Here is a 22,831-nt window from a genome sequence, read left to right as displayed (position 1 = left end):
TTCCTTCCTTCCTTCCTTCCTTCCTTCCTTCCTTCCTTCCTTCCTTCATCTCTCTCCCTCCCTCCCTCCCTCTCTCTTTCCTTCCTTCCTTCCTTCCTTCCTTCCTTCCTTCCTTCCTTCCTTCTCTCCTTCTTTCTCTTTTTTTAGAGATAGTGTGTTTGCTTTGTCGCCCAGGCTGGAGTGCAATGGTATGATCATAACTCACTGTATCCTTGAATTTCTGGGTCCAAGCTATCCTCCTGCCTCAGCCTCCTGAGTGTGGGACTGAGTGTAGCTGGCACTACAGCTGTACACCACCAAATCTGGCTAAGTGTTTGTTTTTTTTTTTTCATGGAGAGACAAGGTCTCACTATGTTGCTAAGGCTGGTCTCGAACTCCTGGGCTCAAGTGATCCTCTGGCCTCAGCTTCCCAAAGTGCTGGGATTATAGGCATGAGCCTCTGCACTCAGCCAAAGTTTATTTCTTTATAATATTCAGCCCACATTCATGCCAAATTTCAATAGATAACACTATTCACATTTATATGTTGCCTCTTGGAATATGCAAATGAGCAATCCTTCTAATAGGAAATGCTAATTCACTACATTATACTTCATATCTCTCATTCATCTGGAAGGGCTGGGAACAAATCCAATTTTCCACCTTTATTCCAAAGATTCAATGTCTAGTGTAAATTTGATAAGTAGAAAACAGATATTTCAAGCTGATTGGGTCCCAAATTATACATTCCAGCCCCCTGTTTGACAGACTACACAGCCAAGATGAGAACCTTCATCTTCTGACCAGGGATTGAGTAAGTGACCAGCTGGTAAACCTGATCACACTGGCCCTGCTCCACATCCAGTCTTTAACACTGCCCCAAAGCCTTTTTCCCCTGATGTAATGCCACCAAAGTAAGAGCTTGCCTGTGGTGTTATTTTCGTCAATGCACAGAATTACTGTCAGTAATTTCCCTCTTCTTGTCTGAGGACTGTGTGTCTTACAGCAATGCATGAATCACATGACCTTTTGATGCTTTGGTGAAATAAAGCGCCTCTCCTTGGTCATCAGAAAGGAGGCCTGGCTTGGAGAAGTGCCTCAGGGTGAAGCCCAAGACAGGGACTAGACTATCCTACAGCCTTCCTGTAGCCTGTGGAGACTCTGCCAAAGTCATCTTCATGTTCATCATCTACCATTCCTCCTTTAGGTACTGACACCATTCTGTCTTTCTTCTTATCATCCACCCCCTCCAATTATCCCAATCCCCTCTCAAAAAAAAAAACAAAATTCCATACCAGAAATTCAGACTAGAAAGTCAAAAATCTAAGAAAAGTGTGGTAAGGGTGAAGAGGACTGCCAGTGGCTGCTCACGGTATACAGATCTCAGAAGCACTGTCCAGGATCGCATCAGTCTTGCTGGTTCTCACAGAATGGGGAGAAACAAGACCGGGTCAAGACAAGGAATCAGGAACAGGTATTATCAACCTTGCACGTTGTCCTCTAAGCTAAAGGACAGGATAGTATTTTTCTTTTCCAGATGCCCTGTTATCTGCAGGATTTAGCTTGTAAACTTTTGTTCTCGAGTTCTACAAGAAACTCCAAGTTCAGCGGTCTGCTATGTCTAACTCCATTTGCAAATGCTCCAGCCTTCATGATGTTACCTGTCTGTCATAATTATCAGCAGCCCCCTGGAAAGATGCTATTACTGGAAGTAATTTCACATTCTGACATGGCAGGAAGCTAGTACAAGTTGTAGGTACCTCAGATCTCTGCAAAGAGCCATGTATGCTGGTAACTTTTAGTTCACTAGAAATAAATTTATCAAAGAAATATTCTCACATATATATGCTGAAGGAAGGAAAAGTGCCATAAAAAGGCATATCTCTCTTTCTTCCGTGACCATCCTCCAAAGAAGTAGGGAAGACAAGTCAGTGTGGGGGCCATATTTTTTTATCTGACTTAAAAGAAAGAAAATCAGATTTTTTAAAAATCAGAAATTAACAAGTAGAACAAGTCTTCTAGTCCATGTAGAAGAAAATCTTAGAAACAAAGAGTAGAAATGTTAAGAAATAATCAATCCTTCTGAGAATGCTGTTTCACTGTCCATAGAAACTAAAGTCTGTGCTTTTTAGTAGAAACCCAAGAGTCTGTTGACAATAGAAAGCACAAGCCTTTGTGAAACTCCTATAGTAATCGAACATCAAGGAAAGGTAGTATGTGAAATACGGGCGACTTAATTTTTCCCTGGCATCACGAAGATCAAAAGAATATCTCTATTCTACCAAGGAGACACCCCAAGTCTTCCACCTCCCCACTGGGGGACCAAGCAAATTCCTTGATTTCTCATGTCATTACCACAGCCTGAAATGATGTAACAATAACAGCAAACAGGGGTGTCCCCCTGCACCAACTCTCTAATCAGGTTCAAAGTATGTTTTGTTGGTTCTCATTGACGCCACTCAAAGGAACTGGTCACTCGTGGTCTCCAAAGTTTTACAACAAATTGTGTGATTAAATTCCTTAAACACGTCTGTCCATTGCTAATCCTCTTTTGCCAACATCCCTTTCAGAGAAAAATTGCAGCGCTGCATGGTGCCTGATTTATATTTCATTTTGAGAACAGGAAGTAAAAGGATTAAAGTTAAGGATTAAAACACTTACTCTTTACTGCATTTTTTTTTCTCCTCCCGAATGGCTTCCTGGTTGCCATGGCTACTGTTCACTGGTCCTTAGCCCTGAATGCACATCTCTTTGCATTAATAAAATATTTTAAATGAGACTTCATGGAAAACAATAGGAAAAGTAGCTTTAAGTTCAATTGCTGTTGAAAAAAAGCACCTAAAATCTTTTAAAAATCCTTTTTCTTTGTCCTTTTATTAGTATATTCAAGAGGGAAACTTGAACTAAAAGACAGCACGGGGACTCTAAAGATGTACAATGCAAAATCAGAATTATTCAGCAAGGGCACAAAGAGATAACTCTGAGATAGTGAGCTGGTCCTTAGCTTACAAACCAGGGTTTGTAGGAAGATTAAGGGTCCCTGGGAATTTCTCAAATGTTGCAATACCACAGAACATTTAAAAGGCAAAAATGCATGTAAATGCAGTGTTGCAATTCCAAATTGGAAATAGTAGCCAGGAAATGAAAAACTGAGGTTTTCACTACCACAAAGTTAACTTAACCATAACAAGGTAAATATCATTGCTTTGTATCCAAGTTGCTAGTGTTCCTGGTACCAGCATGTCATAGGAGTGTGGCCAAAGGGGCAATACCATGAACAGCATGTGCTGTCAGAGCTGAAGATGTTTGCATGAACAGTGCACTCAGCTGAGGCTGAGTTAGGCACCCAGAAGAAAGGGTGACATTGACAAGTGAGCAAACACAACTCCATTTGAATTGTTCCTCTAGAAGCACTCTATTGAAATTCATTTTAGAATATACTGCCTACATTCCTTTAAAAAGCCAAGGAAAACTGAGGAGATGGAACATAATAAAACTCCTTTTTAACTTCTATTCTTAAAGCCCAATAGCAGGATAAGCTCCAGTATAAATTGCGAAGTGACTTCTAAATCACTACTCCATCCGTTTTTTTTTTTTTGTTTGTTTGTTTTTTTTCAATGCTTTCTACTTCCGGGTTTTTCACTGCCTTGTCATCTACTGGTTTCAAGTTATTCCTTTATTCCCCGGGGCCCCACTGAAATGACCTCATCCAGGTCCAAGTATACTCTATTTCTGACTTCTTTCAACCCCATATCCCTATTGAAACCACCATTCCTGTATAGTAGCCATAGAAAATAGACATAGTCGCTCCTTGAAAATTGGTAATTCAACCCACATTGAGATATTAATGGGAGCGAAGGGACTGTTGCACTGCCTTTGCTAGACAATGAAAAAATAACTAATAGGGATCTTCTGGAGATAATCCTATAACTGAAAAAGAATGATTGTAATGGCGGCAATTTTATGCTTTGTAGAACGCTAGTGGTAAGAATAATTTCAGGTGGGGGCAATGAGGAATGTCTATCAAATCATGAGATAACTGGTGGCATTCACGGGCAGGACTGTAGAATCTCAAACAAATGTGGATGAAAATGTTTAGGGCTAAATGTAGACTGGCAAGATAGAGAGTCATGTCTTTCAAATATCCATGTTCCCTCCTTCCTGGTTTCAGTCTTTTCTTTTGGAAATTACTTTTATTTCAGGACTATCCTGAATATTTAGGGTCATTTGAGGGCAGGCTGGGATTAGTGTTTGGCTGTCCTTGCACATTTGCAATTAAGAAGGACCAACAGGCACTTCACATTGAGAGGTAATTCTCCATCATGTGTCTTGTGAGCAGGGAGGGACACTGGCAATCTTTCTGAACTATCTTTGCAAAGATGCTTTGAAAAACCATGACAGTGCCTCCCTCCTGATCAAAAGGCAAGCATGTTTATGTCCATTATAAAAGATTCAAATTCCCTAAGCTCAGAATTTCCCTCTTATAATACAACCTAGTGCCTGGCCCTCTTCATGGTACCTTATGGGAACTAGGACTTAAAAAACTGGCATAAGAAAATGATGATACTCTAGCTACCACTGTTACTATAAATGATACACTTTCCTTTGAGACTTTGACCCAGGAGTCTCATGTCTTCTACCAGTATCCATGAAACTGTGGCAGGCTAACTTGCTAGCGTGTAACCTAGGGTAAAATCTCAGACTCTGCAATTCTTGCCCTCTAAAGGGCCACCCCTAGGAAACATATAGCATTGAAAACAAAAAACAAAAACTGTGGGGTTCTTATCTATATCATCAGTTTGAGTTACCCCCGATCAGTATGCCAGAACCACTGTAGAGGTCCAATTTTCAACCAATTCAGCTAAAGAAATGCCACAATGACTAATGTTCACCAACCAACATCTTGGAATTAGGGTCTGCTTACAAGACCCCAGGAGGATTCCATAGGTGTGAGTTCTAGAGCTCCTTGGGGTACTTAGCTGACCCTACATATAGGGAAGAGGGTGGGAAAGTGCCCTGAAGGATGGAATGGGGACCAGTGACCACGTGGGTCTCAGTATAGGATCAGGTTGCCCCACCTGGATGGTACTGCTGACCTAGCCACCAAGAGGAGAGCCTACACAATTTTGAATCAGGTACTCCAAAGCATGGGGAAAATCTACCACCATCTCTAACAGAGGCCACAATAGAATTCATGCCAAGAATTAGTTGGTAAGTTATAAAATTTTCAATGTTGGGAAATCAGAGAGCCATAGTCAGAATGATAAAGCCAAAAGAGCACTGGATGTTGAGTTAGAAAAATGCAGCCTGAGTATAGTTCTACTGCTTACTGAATGTGCTTTGTAAGTCATTTAACTTCTCTGAACCTGAGGTCTTTCATCTCTAAAATGAAATGAAATGGGATCAGGATACCCCAACTGGATGGTACTATTGGCCCAGTTACCAAGAAAGGGGCTTGAAGAATTTCGGAAAAGATACTTCAAAGCATGGAGGCTCTATCATCTCTAATAGAAGGCCACAAGAATAACTGTAATACTAGCCTGGTAGAATTGTTTTGAAGACTGAAAAAGTAAACACACATGAAAATACCCAGCAAACTGGTATTTGGTGATTATTATTGTTGGCTTTCCCATTTCTTTTAAACTATTATTTCATAAGTAAAGAGAATAAAAATAGCTAATGGCATCCATTATGTTATTACTGACTGTTCTAAATATCAAATCACCCTTTCTTGTTTTCGGTGATGGTTGAAGAGATAAAAGTGGTACTGAGTTTGTGAGTGTTTTTGCTACATTAAAAGTCTCTAATCAATTTCATGCTTAACATTCTATGGGGACGGGAAATCATCATGAGGGTAGAGATGGGAGATGGGTAAAATATTACGAAGCATCAGGTTCCTCAGTTCATTTATGCTATGATTTAGGGCTCCCTATGTGTCTGAGTCTTTGTGACTCAGAAATTCAGGAGCTTACTCTTGACATATTTTTGAATATAAAAGAACATGATTTTTTTTTTTTTTAAAGAAGAGGTGTGGGATCATCTTTGGATCCTTGGTTGCTATTTTGAGTACACAGAAATGAAATCCGATTTCTGTATTTGCTTATGTACACATGAGGAAATGAAATGTCAAGGATGTCCTTTGCACTATTATCTCAAAATACAGTTTCTATTCAAAGGCTGTGATGGGTAAACATTATCTAAATTCCTATAGCCTAGCTGGTGATTGTGTGCTAGGCTAGCCCAAAGCACTATTGTGAAACAGAGCTTCTTGTCTTCTTGCCCTGCCAGCTCTCTACCTATATTTTTCCTTTTGAGTCTCCTTTTTCAAAGTTCCGTGATGTCCTTAGAGATCTGAAATGAGGAAAACTTCTCATTACAGTAATTTATCTTTTTTACCACCAAACTTAATGATCTTGCATCACAACCCTACAGGACTTTGCAGTATGGTTGTCACTGAATCTGAAAGCAAATTGGAACTAAAGTTTTGATTATGCACAGTGGTATCATGCATTATTCCTTCAAGATAAGGTGTACAGTTCAACAGCTGCCTGCAATGTGTATCTCAAAATGGGGACAGTTAAAATTGTATTCAGATTACCCACAAGAAAGTGCCCTTCTCATTTAACTAAGTTGTGTCCAGGTGAAAAGAAAAAAGCTATGTGCAGAGCACTCCTATATTCTGCAGTTTGGGTTTTTCACTAAGTCCATCCACATGCATGGTCTTATTTGAATCACACAATCACCCTGTGGAGGTAGGTTGTTTTAGCATGGGAACCTGAAGCTCAGAGAAGGTAAGTAATTTCTCCCAGAGTCAGAGCTAAGATTCATACTCAGTCAGGCACAGTTCCAAAGCCTTACTTGTTCTTTACAAAAAACAAGAACTACCCCCGTCAGAAGAGCAGTTTCACTAAAATAGGAGAAAGCTGGAGTTTAAAGAAATAGTGGAATAATGAGCTGGCCTTTGTAAAAGTGACATCAAAACAGAAACCTTTAGATGGGGGAGAAAAATCTAAAAATATATAAAAATATATCTATAGCAAATTTTCTATGATTAAAAAATCGTTTACACAGCAAATCAAGTTTCACAAATGGCAAACTACAAAAATATTTGCAATATTTATGACAATTAACTAGTTAACATCTGTTATATGTAGTTGCTTCAAATCAATATAAAAATTATCCATAAAATGAGAAAAGACAACAGATAATATAACTCTGAAATATAAATGGTTAATAAATTTTGAAGACATCAAATCTACCAGCAATCTAAGAATGTATATCAATAGTTCATCTACTATCCATCCATCATACTGTGTATACATACACACACACACACACATACACACTCTCTCTCTCTCACGTCACATTGGTAAAGTGTAAGAAAAATGTTGGTTTTATATAGTCCTAACAGAAATTCAAATAAACTGTTATAAATTTTAGGGAAGTCATTTTGGCAATATGTTGTAAGGAATTTATTCGAAGCACTTTAGGATGTGTACTAAGATCTATATACTAGCATATGTGCTATAGAATTGTTCATGATAGTACAATCTTTAAAATAATCTAATTGTCTGAAAATAGAAAATTGGTTAAGTGACATGCAGTGTATCTTTAAAACGCAGCCATTAAAAATACAGTTACTGTCAAGGCAATATATTCTCTATATACCGCTTAGAAGAATCAAAACAGAGGGACCTATAATATGATTGCATATGATGGGAGAAAATATATAGAAAGATAGGCACCCAAGTTAAGCCACTGTGATTCATTGATTGGAAAATATATTTTAACATCTCTGAAATCAAGACAAGTCTTACAATCAATGGTGTCTTGGTTTCAATGAAAGTTTGCATACGTCCTCATTTTTTTTTTACACAGATAGGCATCACTTATGTAATTTTAAAAAGAAGAACGGACTCTGACCATGATATCACAACACTGCTACTACCTGGCTTATGTGTATTTTTTCCACAGGAGGGAGTAGTGAAGGGGAAATGTGCAAAAATAATTGCTGGGGATAAGGTGGGGAAGGATAGGAAAGAAGTTAACAAGAGAGCTCATCTAGTCAGTCAGGGAATTCAAGGTTCTAAGTCTTCACAAACTGCTACCAAAAACACTTGTAAATGTGATTATAAAAGTATGCTTTGAAAAAATACAGAGAGATAAAGCCAAAAAGATGGAGAAAGAGATGCATATCCCAAATTTCAATAAGGTAAAAAAAATACAGCCTAAAAATGTATCTAATGACCAGAAAGCTTCAACTTTATGGCTGGAAAGATTCTAGGAAGAATAATGGGTTGCCAAGCAGTAAAGAAGGAAGGAAGTCAGTGGGAGTTAGGATGGGGTTATTGGGAACAACGAGAGAATCCTCATTTCCTTTTTAGATACCATTAGCAGAAAGCCACTCCTAGAATTCCAAGATAATTAGCAGTCCCTCATGATAGCATTTTGAAAAAGACTGAGAAACCTAGAACTGATGACACCATGGCAGGGTGTAGTCATAGTTGGATGAGCCACTGTATCTAAAGACTGTTGATTAATGGAAATATGCCAACCAAACTAATTGCTTTGTCTCCTTTCACTGTAAATACCTAATTCATTTCCGACATTACCACTATAATTATCTTTCTAAATCACAGATCTGACCACTGTATATGTTTAACACCTTAGCAGGGCATACAAGGCCCTTTAGCACTGGTTCCTTTGTCGACCTTTTTACCTCAATGCCTATCTCAATAGCCAATAAATGACACTGCAAGCCTTATGTGACCCTTGCTGACACTGTACTCTACACCATGAATGAAATATAGAGCATAGAGACGAATGTAATACATATGCCAAAAAATCTGGAACATGGGTAATAAGAAAAAATTGCGGGAAACTAGAGATATTAAAGGAGAATTTCAGACATCAGCAAAGTCACCATGGAAAAGCAGCAGCACATTTGGAAGACAGAAGTAAAGCCCCTGTGCAGGTGTTTCAGAAGCGTGTTGTTTTTTTTCTCTATAGCACAAGGATGTTTGAACATATTAGAGTTGCTAAATAACAGGAATACCCAAAAAGACTGTCACAAAAGTCAGAAAGTTTAAGATGACATGAAGAAGCTTTATGAATATCTTTTGGGATTTCCTAAATGTGACTCCCATACTAGGCTGTAGGATGGATGAGGTGACATTTAGGGATGCATATAGTGCTGATGGGCTATAGCCTAGACCTCATGTAGTGGCAGTGTGGCAAGCAACCATCCTAAAAGCCGTGCCTTTCTATTATAGTTAAAAGAATAGCCGTGGGCCAGGTGCAGTGGCTCATGTCTGTAATCCCATCACTTTGGGAGGCCAAGGCAGGTGGATCACTTGAGGTCAGTAAAATCTATGGAGCCTCTCCCCAGAAAAATATATTTTGCATATAATTTCTGGGAGTTCATGAGCTTCCTGAAACACAGCCATCCATGGGCCTTTGTCCATGGTCTATGAGCCCCAAGTCAAAAACCCCTGAATATAATTAGATTTCACAGGTTCAAATTTGATTTAAATTCCCTCTAGTTTGGATTCCAGCTTGCTTTCCTTTGTCTGGATCTTCTGTTGTGCTATTGTCTGAGTATCTATATGACCAGAAAGACTGGCTCTAGTAATCACTGAAAGAATATTCAGTTCTTAGAAAGGAAAATATTTCCAAGGATACTACTGGTCTGTTGTCAGTTACAGTAGACTGTGATGGATTGCAGGTATGTGGCATAACAATGCTTTCTACTGAACTAGCTCCCCTTTCACTTCTGGGGCCCCATGTTGCCTTTCAAGCTAGTTGCAAAGAAGGGAAAATGGAAAAACCAGGGGAATGTAACTTAGGGTAAGTCCTGAAGCAATTCATGGCACTGCTTAAAAGAAGTCCATACCTTCTGATGTCCAATCCAAACACCACTCTAAGACAAGGCCATCTGCCTGGTATGCACCATGAAAAATTTTTGTATTAGGCTTATCCACGCCCTTGTGTGAAGTCACCCTGAAAATAAACCTTCACAGATCAGAGAGCCAGGATACAAACAAATGGGAAGATACTGCCCATGGATATCAATGACACAGCTCAACTGAAGCTGAAAAGGAAAGACAAGAGAGAACTACCAGAGGGAGCAGTGCTTGCACAAGGGACATGAATACTTTGATGGGGATGGAGAGGGAGTGCCTGAGAAGGACAATAGTGAGCTGTGTTATGAGATTTTAGGACACTATATTTAGGTAGCAGAGAGCCTGAGCTAAATGCTTTTATTCCAAAGTGATTTTCATCAAGAATGCACAAAATTTAATAAGAGACAGGGAATAAGAAGCTTAGAAGGCTTCTGTCAGTCAGTCAATCAGAAAAACAATTATCTAGGAACTCTTTCCATAAGGTAGCTGTGCTAGGCACTATACAGCCTGAATAGCTCATTAAAGCATCTGTCAGAGGGTCCTCATTCCTTACATAGTTGGCCAGAACTGTGCCCCAAAAACCATTTTTGGTCCCAATTACCAATTTTCAGGGGGAATAGAAATAAAACTACTTTGTTACATTTGATAAAATATTGTAATGTAATAAAGAATAATATTGATCTCCTTATTGCTTTCGGACAGTAAATACAAGACTACTCCTTAACAATCTCTATCGTTTGTGAAGGAACTCCCAAGTACCATGTTCCAGAAGCTCTCTCTGTGTGACTTTATCATAGCATTTCCCCCACTGTACTGAAAGCAGGCATCTACTGGTGTCTCTTGGTAGAATGTAATCTTCAGGAGGGCAGGGCCAGGTCTTGTTTCTAAATCCTCAGAGCTGGCATGGGGCCTCGCCTGTACCGAGTACAGCAGGTCCTGGAATAATGTGGTGTCTTTATAGTGCTGATGAGAAAAAAATTGATTCCTGACTGGAGCCACTGTCTGTGTGAAGTGTTCTCCCCATGTCTGTATGGGTTTTCTCCAGGTACTCTGGTTTCCTCCCATGTACCAAAGATGTTACCATTAGGTGAAAGGGTGTATCTACATGGTCCATGTGTGTGCATGTTGCGCACTGTGATAAGATGGAATCCTCTCCAGGCCTTGAGCTGTTGGGGTAGGATCCAGCCACCCTCAACCTTGAACTTAAACAATTGGGAAAATAATTTTTGTATTTGCTTTTAATAATCTTTCTTAAATGTACATAAGCTCACATTCACTTCAATGTTTAATGTTAAGTGTTTGAGATCTTTATTTGGAAGTTTGATGATGTTTTTCTGACCAGAAATATGCCCTAGGAACTTAATTCTTGTTTTATCAATTAGCTTTTGGTAAAATTGGTTTTGTTACACATCATGTTGCTTAGAGTTGCAGTTTCCAAGAACCTATCGAGGCCATTAAGTGAGGACAGAGTGTACTCAGAGAATCACAAATGCTGACCACCTGAGTCATTTTCTTAGGTGGGAGCACTAAGCTATGCTTCTCACTGTCTAGCATGCAGTCCCTCAATTGAGTGCCATCTCATTTAAGAAGGACAGGCTGCAGAAAGGTGCAATTAAAACAGATTAAGATGATCCTAACATCTATTGCTGTAGTGTTAGTAGTATCAGGTTCTTTTTTTTTTTTTTTTTTGAGACGGAGTTTCGCTCTGTCACCCAGGCTGGAGTGCAGTGGCACGATCTCTGCTCACTGCAAGCTCTGCCTCCCGGGTTCATGCCATTCTCCTGCCTCAGACTCCTGAGTAGCTAGGACTACAGGCACTTGCCACCATGCCTGGCTAATTTTTTTATTTTTAGTAGAGACACGGTGTTACCATGTTAGCCAGGATGGTCTCAATCTCCTGACCTTGTGATCCGCCTGCCTCAGTCTCCCAAAGGGCTGGGATTATAGGCATGAGCCACCGCGCCCAGCCCGCAATGCTTTTTAAAAATTTGCAGCCAATCTATATTTTTTCATTTATTTATTTCTTTCCTCCCTTCCTCCCTTTCTCTCTCTCTCTCTCTCTCTCTCTTTTTCTCACTCTGTCACAAAGGCTGGAATGCAGTGGCATGACTACGGTTCAGGTCACTGTAACCTCTGCTTCCCAGGTTCAAGGATTTCCCCTGCCTCAGCCTTCCAAGTAGCTGGGATTACAGGTGCACGTTACCATGCCTGGCTAATTTTTTTGTATTTTTAGTAGAAAAGGGGATTCATCATGTTGGCCAGGCTGGTCTTGAGCTCCTGGCCTCAAGTGATCCACCCACCTTGACCTCCAAAGTGCTGGGATGACAGGCGTGAGCCACTGAGGGACTGGCCTCATTTCTAAATTTGTCATTTGAATGTGTTCCCACTAAAAATACGCTCAGCTCCTCAGAGAGGCCTTTCCCGCCCATCTCACCTCAATAGGCCACCCTCTGTTAATGTCCGTATCAGTACCCTTATTGTTTCCCTGTCTGTATTTATGTTGCTGATTTTCCGTTTATTTTTTTTACTGTTGTTGGACTTTCATCAAGAGAATGTAAATCTATGAGGGCACAGAACGTGTCTGTCTTATACACATTTGTATCTCTGGATCTAACCTAGTGCCTGACATGCAATAAGTACTCAATAAATATCTGTTGAGTAGAATAAATGGAATTCTTTGAGATTGTACTTTGCAAATAATTTAGTAGAAGAGTAGTTTGTTGAGATCCTACAGAAAAACAAAGATGTTTTAGTTGGCCAAGTAATTCTGAGCAATGCCTAACACTATCTTCCTTCTGGAATACTCGTATATCCAAGGCTCTGAGAACTCTTGCAAGAAAGAAACCACTGAATAGTACTTAGCTTACTGTGTCCTAAACTTATATGACCAAAAAATCTTTTTAAAAGAAATATCTAATAACATTCTGTGGAATGTATTCTAAAGCGCACACCTTGGGAAACAGCTTTAAGCATGAAATAAGATCCTGGACCATTACCCCAGAGATGGTGGTAGACATCTTTCAATATTTTTCTATACTTACTGAAAGGCCAAAGACAGCTTCTCTGATCACTCAAGAAAGGAAGAGAAGCTTATTCTCACTAAGTGGTCACTTTCATTGACAACCTCTCCCAATTCCTGCAAATTATGGATTCTTACCTCTTTTTAAATAGCTCCCATCACCATGTAGCATCAAAATGCTCTGGAAAGCATAGCTGGCATCATATTGGGTCTACTTAAAAGGGAAGCCTCTAAGCAACTGGTTTCAACTTCAAATCAGTGCTATTGGCACAGTGTTAAATTTAAGATGGCTTATTTTTTCATTTGAGTTTAATTGTTAATTGGCATAAAAATTTCTAACCAAAAGCACTTGTTTTACAAAAGCATCTCCCAGAGTCTTTATTGAAGTAAGTTACTTTCAAATGAGAGCATCAGGATATTCAGGTATATCTCACCATCATTTTGAGGTGTGAGGTAAGTAATGCATCATCAACAATGATTAAAGTACAGAAGTTTGTGACTTGCTTTTAAAAAAATCAGTGCTATTTGAATGTCATCCCTATAACAGCATCACTCTCCCTCACCTGCATTCCAATATAGTTTCTAAAATGTGAGAGGAAGAGGTGGACTAGTTCATCTTGAGATGATATGTCTGTGATATGTGCCTATTACTAATATTCTATTAATAGTATAACTGATTTTTAATTTATTCCTGAGCAGAAACAAGAAAGGAAAAAAATGAAAAGGGATTGCAAAATCTGGGGCAGCCCCTGGTCATGTATCCTACTTGTGCATAAACCATCTGCCGTCTAGACCATGACTGAAAGCAACTGACAGAAAAAGTGAGCCTTATTAGTCCACTTAATATATGCTTCAATTTAAAGGAAAATATATATTTTCACATAGCTCTTAAAGATTCAAAGAACTGTACAAAGCAAGGTGAGCTTATGTGGTACTTAATGAAAATGTTCTGGTATTGGGTATATAGCGGGGAGAGGTGGTAGTGGCTCTGAACCGATTCCCAAAAGTTACCAGTTCTCTATGAAGAGTTACAGTAAATAGACTGCCCTAATTTTGCCAGAAAGCAATACAGAGCTGTTCTCTATGTAGGAAATATAAATGTGTGTTGCATTTGCACCCATTTTAAATGCTTGGTTTGTAACAGCTTGTTTTGAGGTCACAAAAGTGAAAGCCATCAACCACAGCAGATCATAGGTCAATGTTTAGCAAACATTTAACAAATCACAAATAAAGTTTGAATCTTTGTGGAAATGTGAAATGGATGAAAGATTCATGTAACCTCTAACTTCTGGTCAGGCATTCTTTGCATGCACTTTTAAAAAGTCCATTTCAATATCAGGCTAGAGTTAAAGGAAACCCTCCTGCTTATGGCACTTCCAAGGTGAAAATAAAACATTCTGATAAAGCTCATAGCCTTGAGGAAAATTTCAAGTGGCTTATTGCCTTAGTTTTCTCTTATTTCACTTACTCATTATCAGACAGAATTGAAGGACAGATTCTGCCTTTTGCTCTATAGGCTAACTTCTTCTATTCTCTGTGGAGACCATAGTTGGTGACTTGAGTATTTTGCTACCCATTTTTCTGTGTAACCCTTGATTTAATGGACTCGAGATCTGCAAAGCACATTCCATGAAAGAAGTCTGTACATTGGCTGATGGGATGTGTGGGTGTGCACGAATTATGCAAAGAGAAAAGTTACTCTTCTGCATGCAATGAACCAAATTATCCCCATTCCTTTGCAGAAGAGTTCTTTTCTTCTTCTTCTTTTTCTTTCTCTTCACAGCTTGAATAATGTTTAGTTGGGATTTCAGGTTTTTCTGGTTTTCAGTAGGATCCGACAGGTGTGGGAAAGGGCCACATGCCCACGGTCAGGGCATCACTATGAGATCCCTGCCTCTCCTCACATGCATTTATCTATGGCTATGGGTGTCTTGTCACTGGCCCTGATGCCACAGTAGGACTCATAAAACTGGCAATGTTAAGGCCAAAATAATGTCATTTAGTGTCTAGGGGGAGGTTACAAAGAGGATTAGAGGCAGGCAGGCAAGCAGGGTATATTAAATAAGTCCATGACTAACAGAGTGTGACAGAAAAGGGTTTTATTCTTTTCAACAAAACAATTCCCTAGGACTAGGACCATTACTCCACTGTGCCTTTATCACCTTGGGATTTTTATGGTTATTTTTGATTAATTCGCATTTTTGTAAAGGCTTTTTTGAAATGATGCCAGTTTTCAATTTTTAATTAAAGTCGTAAATAATCTTAATTCTGCCTTAAAAGGTTTATTGTTTCTTTTTTTTTTTTTTTATTGCTGCCAGGAAATATTTCAAATACCAAGTCCTGATGCGAGTGAGCAATTAGAATCTCTCCAAGGTCTAGTAACAACATTGTACCATGTAAATATTACACACTGGTATATCAGCACAAGATTTGGAAATATGGATTGACTAGTTTCCGGTTTATTAGCAACTGCTTCTCCCGGGAGTGACATTTCCTTTTTTTGTTGGATGGAGCAACTTTCATCATTTTAATTTCCACAAATTAATCCATCATGGATTCATAAAGAATTTTTAAAATCTTTGGATAAAAAGACAGGCTAAAATCAGAAAGTAAACACTGCAAACTTATCACTAAGGGCTGCGCAATGCAAGTCAACAAGTCAATGAAATCCAATTCAACCACTTGCAGAAAACAGTGAACATCAAAAGCTAAGCCATAACACTGCAATATTTGACATGAGATTACAATACTGCTCCTTGAAAGTACACCCTTGTTTATTTAGACTGCTTGTTAAATTGTGTCTGCAAATTGTCAGTAAAATAATATTTTGTAGTCTCAAGATCTGGTTTTCTTTTTTCAGTTAGTGCTTCAATAATCTCTCACACAATCGAAACTACTCTTTCTTTATACAGAGGCTGAAACAAATCAAGTTTGAACAGAATAAACCATTAATAATTCCTGAAAATATCCCATTACATTTCCAAATCTGTCAACCTAGGTTACCTTCTTAACTTGAACATTACAGTGTTGCTTATTTGTCTAGATAGGGGACTGATACTCTTTCATGTCCATGACAATTGTTAATCTCTACAAGGGTACTCTCCGATGTTAATGACAGATTCACTATTACAATAAAACCTTACACATTTGGACAACTTGGAGGCAGAAAATGATCAGATTCGGGGGAAGAAAACCCCCTCATCTAGAAGGTGTTTTTTTTTTTTTTTTTTACTAATTCAAATTTATAAGGTATATATAGATGATAACAAAACAACAGACAGTGGTCCTGCTGAAAGTAGTTAATACCATGCAAAAAGGGTGTGTTATTTTAAGAAGATTAAGCACATGCTTTCTCACTTTATTTACATTATTAATTAACTTAGCAGTTCCTTTGCTTTTCTGAAACACAAGAGCAAATCCAGTGTCTGTCTAATTATCACAGATATCAATTTACTGGGATTCCAATTAAAGAAATTTAACTATATTTCTAAGGGAAAATGATTTTAACAATTAACTTACAAGAGTGGGTTTGTATGCAATTAAGACTATCTGTCAAATCCCCCTGACTGAGCATTTTTCTAACTCACAAGGAAAAGGTCAAATTCTTTCCATATATGCACCCTTGGCTGGCACTGTGCTAACACTTCTCAAGGAAGAAAAAAAATCTCAAGTAACAAGAAGACTACAGAGCATTTCCCAACATAAAAGTGTTAAATCCCTATAAACCATGAAAGAATGCAAAATTTCTCAGTAGAAGCCATGGTGACCTGAAAACCCTTGCCATGGGGTTCAATCACTTGAAATACATTGAGTCTTAAACTGCCCTTAAATTTGTTATAAAGGGCCCTTAAATGAATTAAGAACCCATCTCAATACCAATGAAACACTCAAAAAGCCAAGGTCAGCTCAATATGTTTTCTGCCATGAATAGAAGATACTCATTGATCTAAAAATGTAAAAACTTAGTTACTAGGAAATGCCTTGAAAGGTAGTAAGCTCTCTGTCTCTGGAAGGGTTGAAGCACAGTGCAGTCAACCACTTGCTAGACATCTTATGGAGTTAGGAGAGCAAGCCAGGTGGACTGGCTGGTTGGTCTCTAACATTTCTTCCAAATCTGAGATATTATGATTTTTATGAACTTTGAAAATGCATTAACCCCTCATTAATGTCAAAGTGATTTTAAGTTCAATTCCTTTTTCAGATTTTCATACAAATTCAGAAATCTGCTTTTTCTCTAAGTGTAAAGAATGCTCTCTACTTGTCCTAGAGACTTACTTACCTTCTTCATTAGAGCTTCACGATTTTGGCTAATTGATATTTTATTAGCCAAAAAAAAGTACTTATTTCCAGAAGGATTTCTGTGGTGTTGTTTTTCCCAATTCAATTATCTTTAGCTATCTGAACTTAACTTCCACAAAAGCTTTTTGTTGCTTTCCAGTTTAAGGGACCTTCCTTACTTTTCTCTGATTCCTATTATACAAGCCTTCCCCAGAAATTCGCATAGCTATATCAGCTATGCAAACCGTAGCCTCGCTGTTACTTCATGGGAGACTTACCTCCTCAAACGGTCTAAAGCAGGTTACACCATGAGAAGTATAAGAATTTCACGTGCCCTGCCGAAGCTTAGTGTACTACAAGAATAATTTGAACATGCTTTTCCCGACTAGAAGATTCTCTTTTAAAATTACCTTTTTCCTTGCTTGTTGATCTTTGGAAGAATGTGCCTTCACATGCTTTCTTAGGGAACTTGGGTCTGTGTAGCGTTTGGTACATCCTGGAATTTGACAAGCATAAGGTTTCTAAATGAGAAAGAAAGAAAGAAACAGCTGTGGTTAAATCATAAAGGTAACTAGGGAATGTTTCACTCAAAGACTATTGACTTCAGAGCATGAACTGTTACCAAATCACTGATGTGAAATGCTAGCTAATACTCATGCATTTTAATTACAAAGTCTAGTAACTTTGCATGATGGTTAAGATAACGGTAAACTTTCAAGAAACAAAGAGATGCCCTATCCTTGATGATTTCTAAGAGATTGCTTTAGTGTACACTCTAACCACAAAACCGCTTGTGGCACTTTTTAATGTGGAAATTATTAGTAAGCATCTCTAGTCATACTTACAGTTATGTTTCCCTGAGAATAATCTTTGGTACTGTCAGAAACTAGTAAACACATATTCTTTAAGGGTTCAGGTAAAGAAGCTGTAGTAAAGTCCAGAAAAAAACTGGGTATTTTTCAGAAGAAACCTGATTCAGAAGAGAAAGGGAGAGAATTAAGAAGAGAAAATTAGTGTAAAGTGAGTAAGAGACAGTAGGTTTCAAATAGACACGTGAAAAATCATCCAGAGAAGCATTAATATTATTAGTTGCAGAGGTGTCCTAGTGTTGAGCCTGACTTAAGTGAATAAGCTCTTAGCTGAGTGCAATCATTTTGGCTATTTCAATTCCCCCATGCTCCTGGGAGATGTGAGGTATGGTGCTTTAGGCTGAGTCTAGGCTCTTTTTTTTGTTTTTTTTTTTTTTGTTTTTTTTTTTTTTAGATGTTGTTTTGTTCTTGTCGCTCAGGCTGGAGTACAGTGATGAAATCTCGGCTCACTGCAAACTCTGCCTCCTGGGTTCAAGTGATTCCCCTGCCTCAGCCTCCTGAGTAGCAGGGATTAAAGGTGTGCGCCACCATGCCTGGCATTTTTAAATTTTTGTACCCCTCGTGATCGGTACATAATAGAAATGAATGAATAACAGCAGCTCACACCCATTTACATTTCAGCACTTATTCCTACTGTTATGACCCTTAAACTTATCAAAGGTTTGAGGCTATGACTCTTCAGTTGTGAGATAAATCAAAATCTTCTGCTTTTTCAAGAAATGAAAAATTTAAAAATCACAGGATTAACTGTGTTTATAACATATATTAATAGTAATTGATCTGCTTAGAGTCTCATCAAGTAAGGTATTAGAGCTGTGCTTGTATGATGTGAAATGTAAGGAACAGACCTGAAATCCTGTCTTGGGATTCTTGCTCTAGAAACTTGTTATAGTAAAATAATCATCATCATCATCATCTGACTAATCTGATTTTATTATTGCTTCTGTTTTTATGTGCATGTGTGTCATTCTGTGAGCCAACAAATAAGTGGATTACATTATTTGACCTGCTAGAAGCCATATTTATGGTTCACTCCTTTTTTGTGTGTCATTTTTGATTCCAAGAACAAGGTTAAACCATGAATATATAATTTAATTTGACATACCAAACTTGAATTCTATGTTTGATATCTGCTGTGTTCATTGACTGACTGACTGTTTGTCTGGTTGGTTGAATCACTCAAAAGTATGCTTTTGGGATGTGCTCGGCACTGGGTTTCAGATTAGGGATCTAAAAGTGAACAACGGATAAACCAGGTTCTCGATATCTCATGGTTTCTACAAAACAGTGAGATTATTGGCTAAAGTCACTTGCCAGTTAGTTTCTACTGAGTAAGCAAAGATTTCCTTTAACTTGGGAATCTTTTCTGAATTTGCATAGCCTTCTTGCACTAGCCTTCCCCACCCTGCCCTGGCTTCAGGAGTGCAACTAGCTAAGATCTTTACTGGCAATCCCATTGTAAAAGTGTATGCTTTGAGCATTAGAGGAGATGTTACATGTACAAAAGGCTTGATGACTATTAACAAATTATATACATTGATGCCATTATTATTACCATGATCACTACAATTTAGGTTGGTAATGTCATTTTCTATTTGATTTTTTTTTTTTTTTTTTTTGAGACAAAGTATCACTCTGTCGTCTAGGCTGGAGTGCAATGGCAGGATCTCAGCTCACCGCAACCTCCACCTCCCGGGTTCAAGAGATTCTCCTGCCTCAGCCTCCCAGGTAGCTGGGATTACAGGTATGCACCACCATGCCTAGCTAATTTTGTGTTTTTAGTAGAGATGGGGTTTCGCCATGTTGGCCAGGCTGGTCTTGAACTCCTGACCTCAGGTGATCCACCCACGTCGGCCTTCCAAAGTGCTGAGATTATAGACGTGAGCCACCGTGCCCAGTTTTCTATTTGATTTTGAGATGTTCTTGGAGAAAGCTTGACTACACACTCACTGTTCCTCTCAGCTGACCTTCACTTCCTTCTCTTGTTGTCAGCCACCAGAGAGGGACTGGTATGCCAAAATAGCAATGTCAGGGACTGATCTAAGTAGTACTGCTGCACCCGTCATTTTATCTCAGGTTATCTAAGCTTTAACTAGCATGCTACACTTCATCCAACTATATATTTTGTAATTTTCCACCTGTACTGTACAATTACTTTCCCTGTCTAGATATTAAGATGCTAATAAAGAAATTAATTAATATAACTATTAAGGGTTAGAATTAGGAACTCAGTAATCTTTATGGGAAAACCATTTTTTCTACAAATAAGGAATCCACTTAGTTGAAGAAAGATACTTTATCCAAAATTCTGACAGCATAAGGAGTGCTTAATGAAAGGGAACAAGGAACTAAATTTAAATAATAAATTCTTCAAGCAAGTACAGTTTGTTTTTAAAATCAAGTGTATGGTTTCTATAGGATTTTAAAAGAGCTTACTAATTTGTTAAATGTAGTAAAAGTTTAAACAGGAGCTAGTTTGGAGCTTAAAGGAAAAAATGATGATTTAAAAATATTTAATAGAGAAATAATTTTTCAAAAAAAACCAAAATAGCTGAGTTTTAAAAGCTATTGCATTAACAAAAATCAGGAAATCACTGTATTAGGTAGTTTTCCTCAAACTTTTTTTAAAAAGATATATATTTTTATTCCAAAATGATTTCTGAAAATGCTCTTAGTTTGATTAGCTAAAATTAACTTCAAGCAAAGGAGGCCAGTGCGAAACCGTAACACTTAGCCTCACAATAGTTCTTTCTAACCACAGATAACTAGGTGGAGCAGAAGCAATTTCTCAAGACAATCTTGTCTCATAAATGTTCATTCTTCCATGATAAAGATTAATGACAAATTGGAAAATTTGTTTGATTCCACCAAGAGCATTTTAGACACAACAAAATAGGGCATTTTAACACAATTTATTCTTTTTTTTCTTTTTCTACTTAGAAAAATCCCACTATTCACCACATTTATTCATAGTATTCTATTTTATTGGCCCTAAAATCACTGAGTTCAGGTAGAGTAGAAACTGGGTCCATCCTACACCCATGCTGCTCTAACTATATTTGAGATATTTACTAGGCAAACCATCACATTTATGCATATTCAGGGATAATTCTGTTTAGAAAGGTTATGTGACATATAGCTAAAATGACTTCTATGAATATGACTAATAGAGACTAATATAAAATTTAATAAATATGTCAACTATAACATCAGAAGGATCTTAAATATGTATGAGGTGTGTAGAAATAACAGTATCTTTTCAAAATTCAAACTCTAGTGTAGTTTAATAATAGACATCAGAATTTTAACACCGAAAAAGTACTGTCATGAATACATTATTTGCAAGAATGTGGGATAAGAGATCTATGATGTGTATAATACACTTATCCTGATGGCTTTGTTAAGCAAAGTGAAATTACATAGAGTCTACCTGGCCTAGTATAAGGAAAATGGCATCAAAACCTGGGAAATGCAAAGGAGGGCTATCAACGTAATTGAGAAAATAAAAGACAAGAATCATAGAAAAGGCATTTGGGAATGAGCAAAATGTTGTAGCATTAACGGAGTTAAGGGTGCAATAATGAAAATCAATTGTTCTCATAGGGTTGATGTCAAAGAATATGCGGCTGTTAACAGATAGAAAGCATGAGGAAACTGAACTCTTGGGAAAGATTCGCTGTTTCTTCTTAGATCAGCTGAAGGTGAAAACACCAGGTGGTTTCTAAAGCAAAGGGCCAAATTCACTCTTGAAAATCATTCCAGCCGCAAAGTTCTATGTCAAGAGGAAAAGAACCAGGGTAGAAAAAAAAACAAAGAAAAACAAACAAAAACTGCTTCATATTCCTAGCAATAGCATACATTACCAACTTGATATCTGAATACTGATTTTAATGCCGTCTCTACTGATCACTCTCTGTACTAAAATCCACTACATGACAGCCCCTAAACTGCTTTTGCTTTGTACACAGCGGTGACCAAGTCACCCTTTTGTCCCAGGAGGTTGTAATATTTAGAATAACCTGCTACTACAGAAAAATGGAACAGCCAAATAGGGCCCCATCTGGCCTTTTACCAGGCTCCACTGCTACCCTTGGCATTGTCCCTGTAACCTGCAGACCATAAAGCAAACACTTCACCAGCCCACTATCAAGCAGGCACTTCCTCACACCAGGTTCTGGGTTGGAAATTGGAAAGCTCCTGCCATTCTTACAGTGTCCAGATGCGTCCGCTGGTGTTTGGCGCGGTCACTGGAGTTACTGAAGGCCTTCTGACAACCCGGATGCTGGCACAAATACGGCTTCTCGCCTGTGTGGCTCCGCAAGTGGATCTTGAGATTTTCAAGTCTTGAAAAGGCCTTCTTGCAACCTTCAAACTGCAAAAAGAAAACAATTTTTGGTTGTTGAGAAGAACCCTGGATATTTGAGTCTGGGGGACAGGAAAAAGAAAATGTCCTTAGTTTGTACTTTGGTGAAAATGGTAAAGTAAAATCAAATCCAAACATTAATAAATATTGCTCCTAAAAATATCCAAATGTTTACGTGAACTGCATTTTTCCACTGAATATACATGTCACTTTCTGTACCAGATTTGGGTCCCAAACTGATTTCTGTGATTACTTATGTCAGAGAAAATTCACTGTGAGCCATCTGGCTCTGTTAATAAAAATATAGTAATGTGTGTCTTAAAGATTTATTAAAAATTAACACACTTTTCCATTTCCAAATTGGTCTAAATTGAAGGAACTGGAAAAGAAGAAACTTTCTGACAACTAATAAATTAATAAG

General features: G+C 38.1%; 1 protein-coding gene across 2 annotated transcripts in view; it reads right to left on the bottom strand.

Annotated features, from left to right (window-relative positions):
- The window catches only part of GLIS3 (GLIS family zinc finger 3), a 481,604-nt gene that overhangs the window by 90,340 nt on the left and 368,433 nt on the right, over positions 1–22,831 (bottom strand). For both annotated transcript variants that reach the window (XM_023213188.3, XM_023213189.2), the window contains 2 exons: positions 22,258–22,419; positions 17,589–17,699 (listed from right to left, as the gene is read on the bottom strand). In XM_023213188.3, coding sequence (XP_023068956.1) covers positions 17,589–17,699; positions 22,258–22,419 — 273 coding nt within the window. The remainder of the gene's footprint in view (positions 1–17,588; positions 17,700–22,257; positions 22,420–22,831) is intronic.

Source organism: Piliocolobus tephrosceles, chromosome 14 (genome assembly GCF_002776525.5).
Source record: "Piliocolobus tephrosceles isolate RC106 chromosome 14, ASM277652v3, whole genome shotgun sequence".
In the NCBI taxonomy this organism is placed as follows: domain Eukaryota; kingdom Metazoa; phylum Chordata; class Mammalia; order Primates; family Cercopithecidae; genus Piliocolobus; species Piliocolobus tephrosceles.
This window is presented reverse-complemented; position numbering and strand designations above follow the sequence as displayed.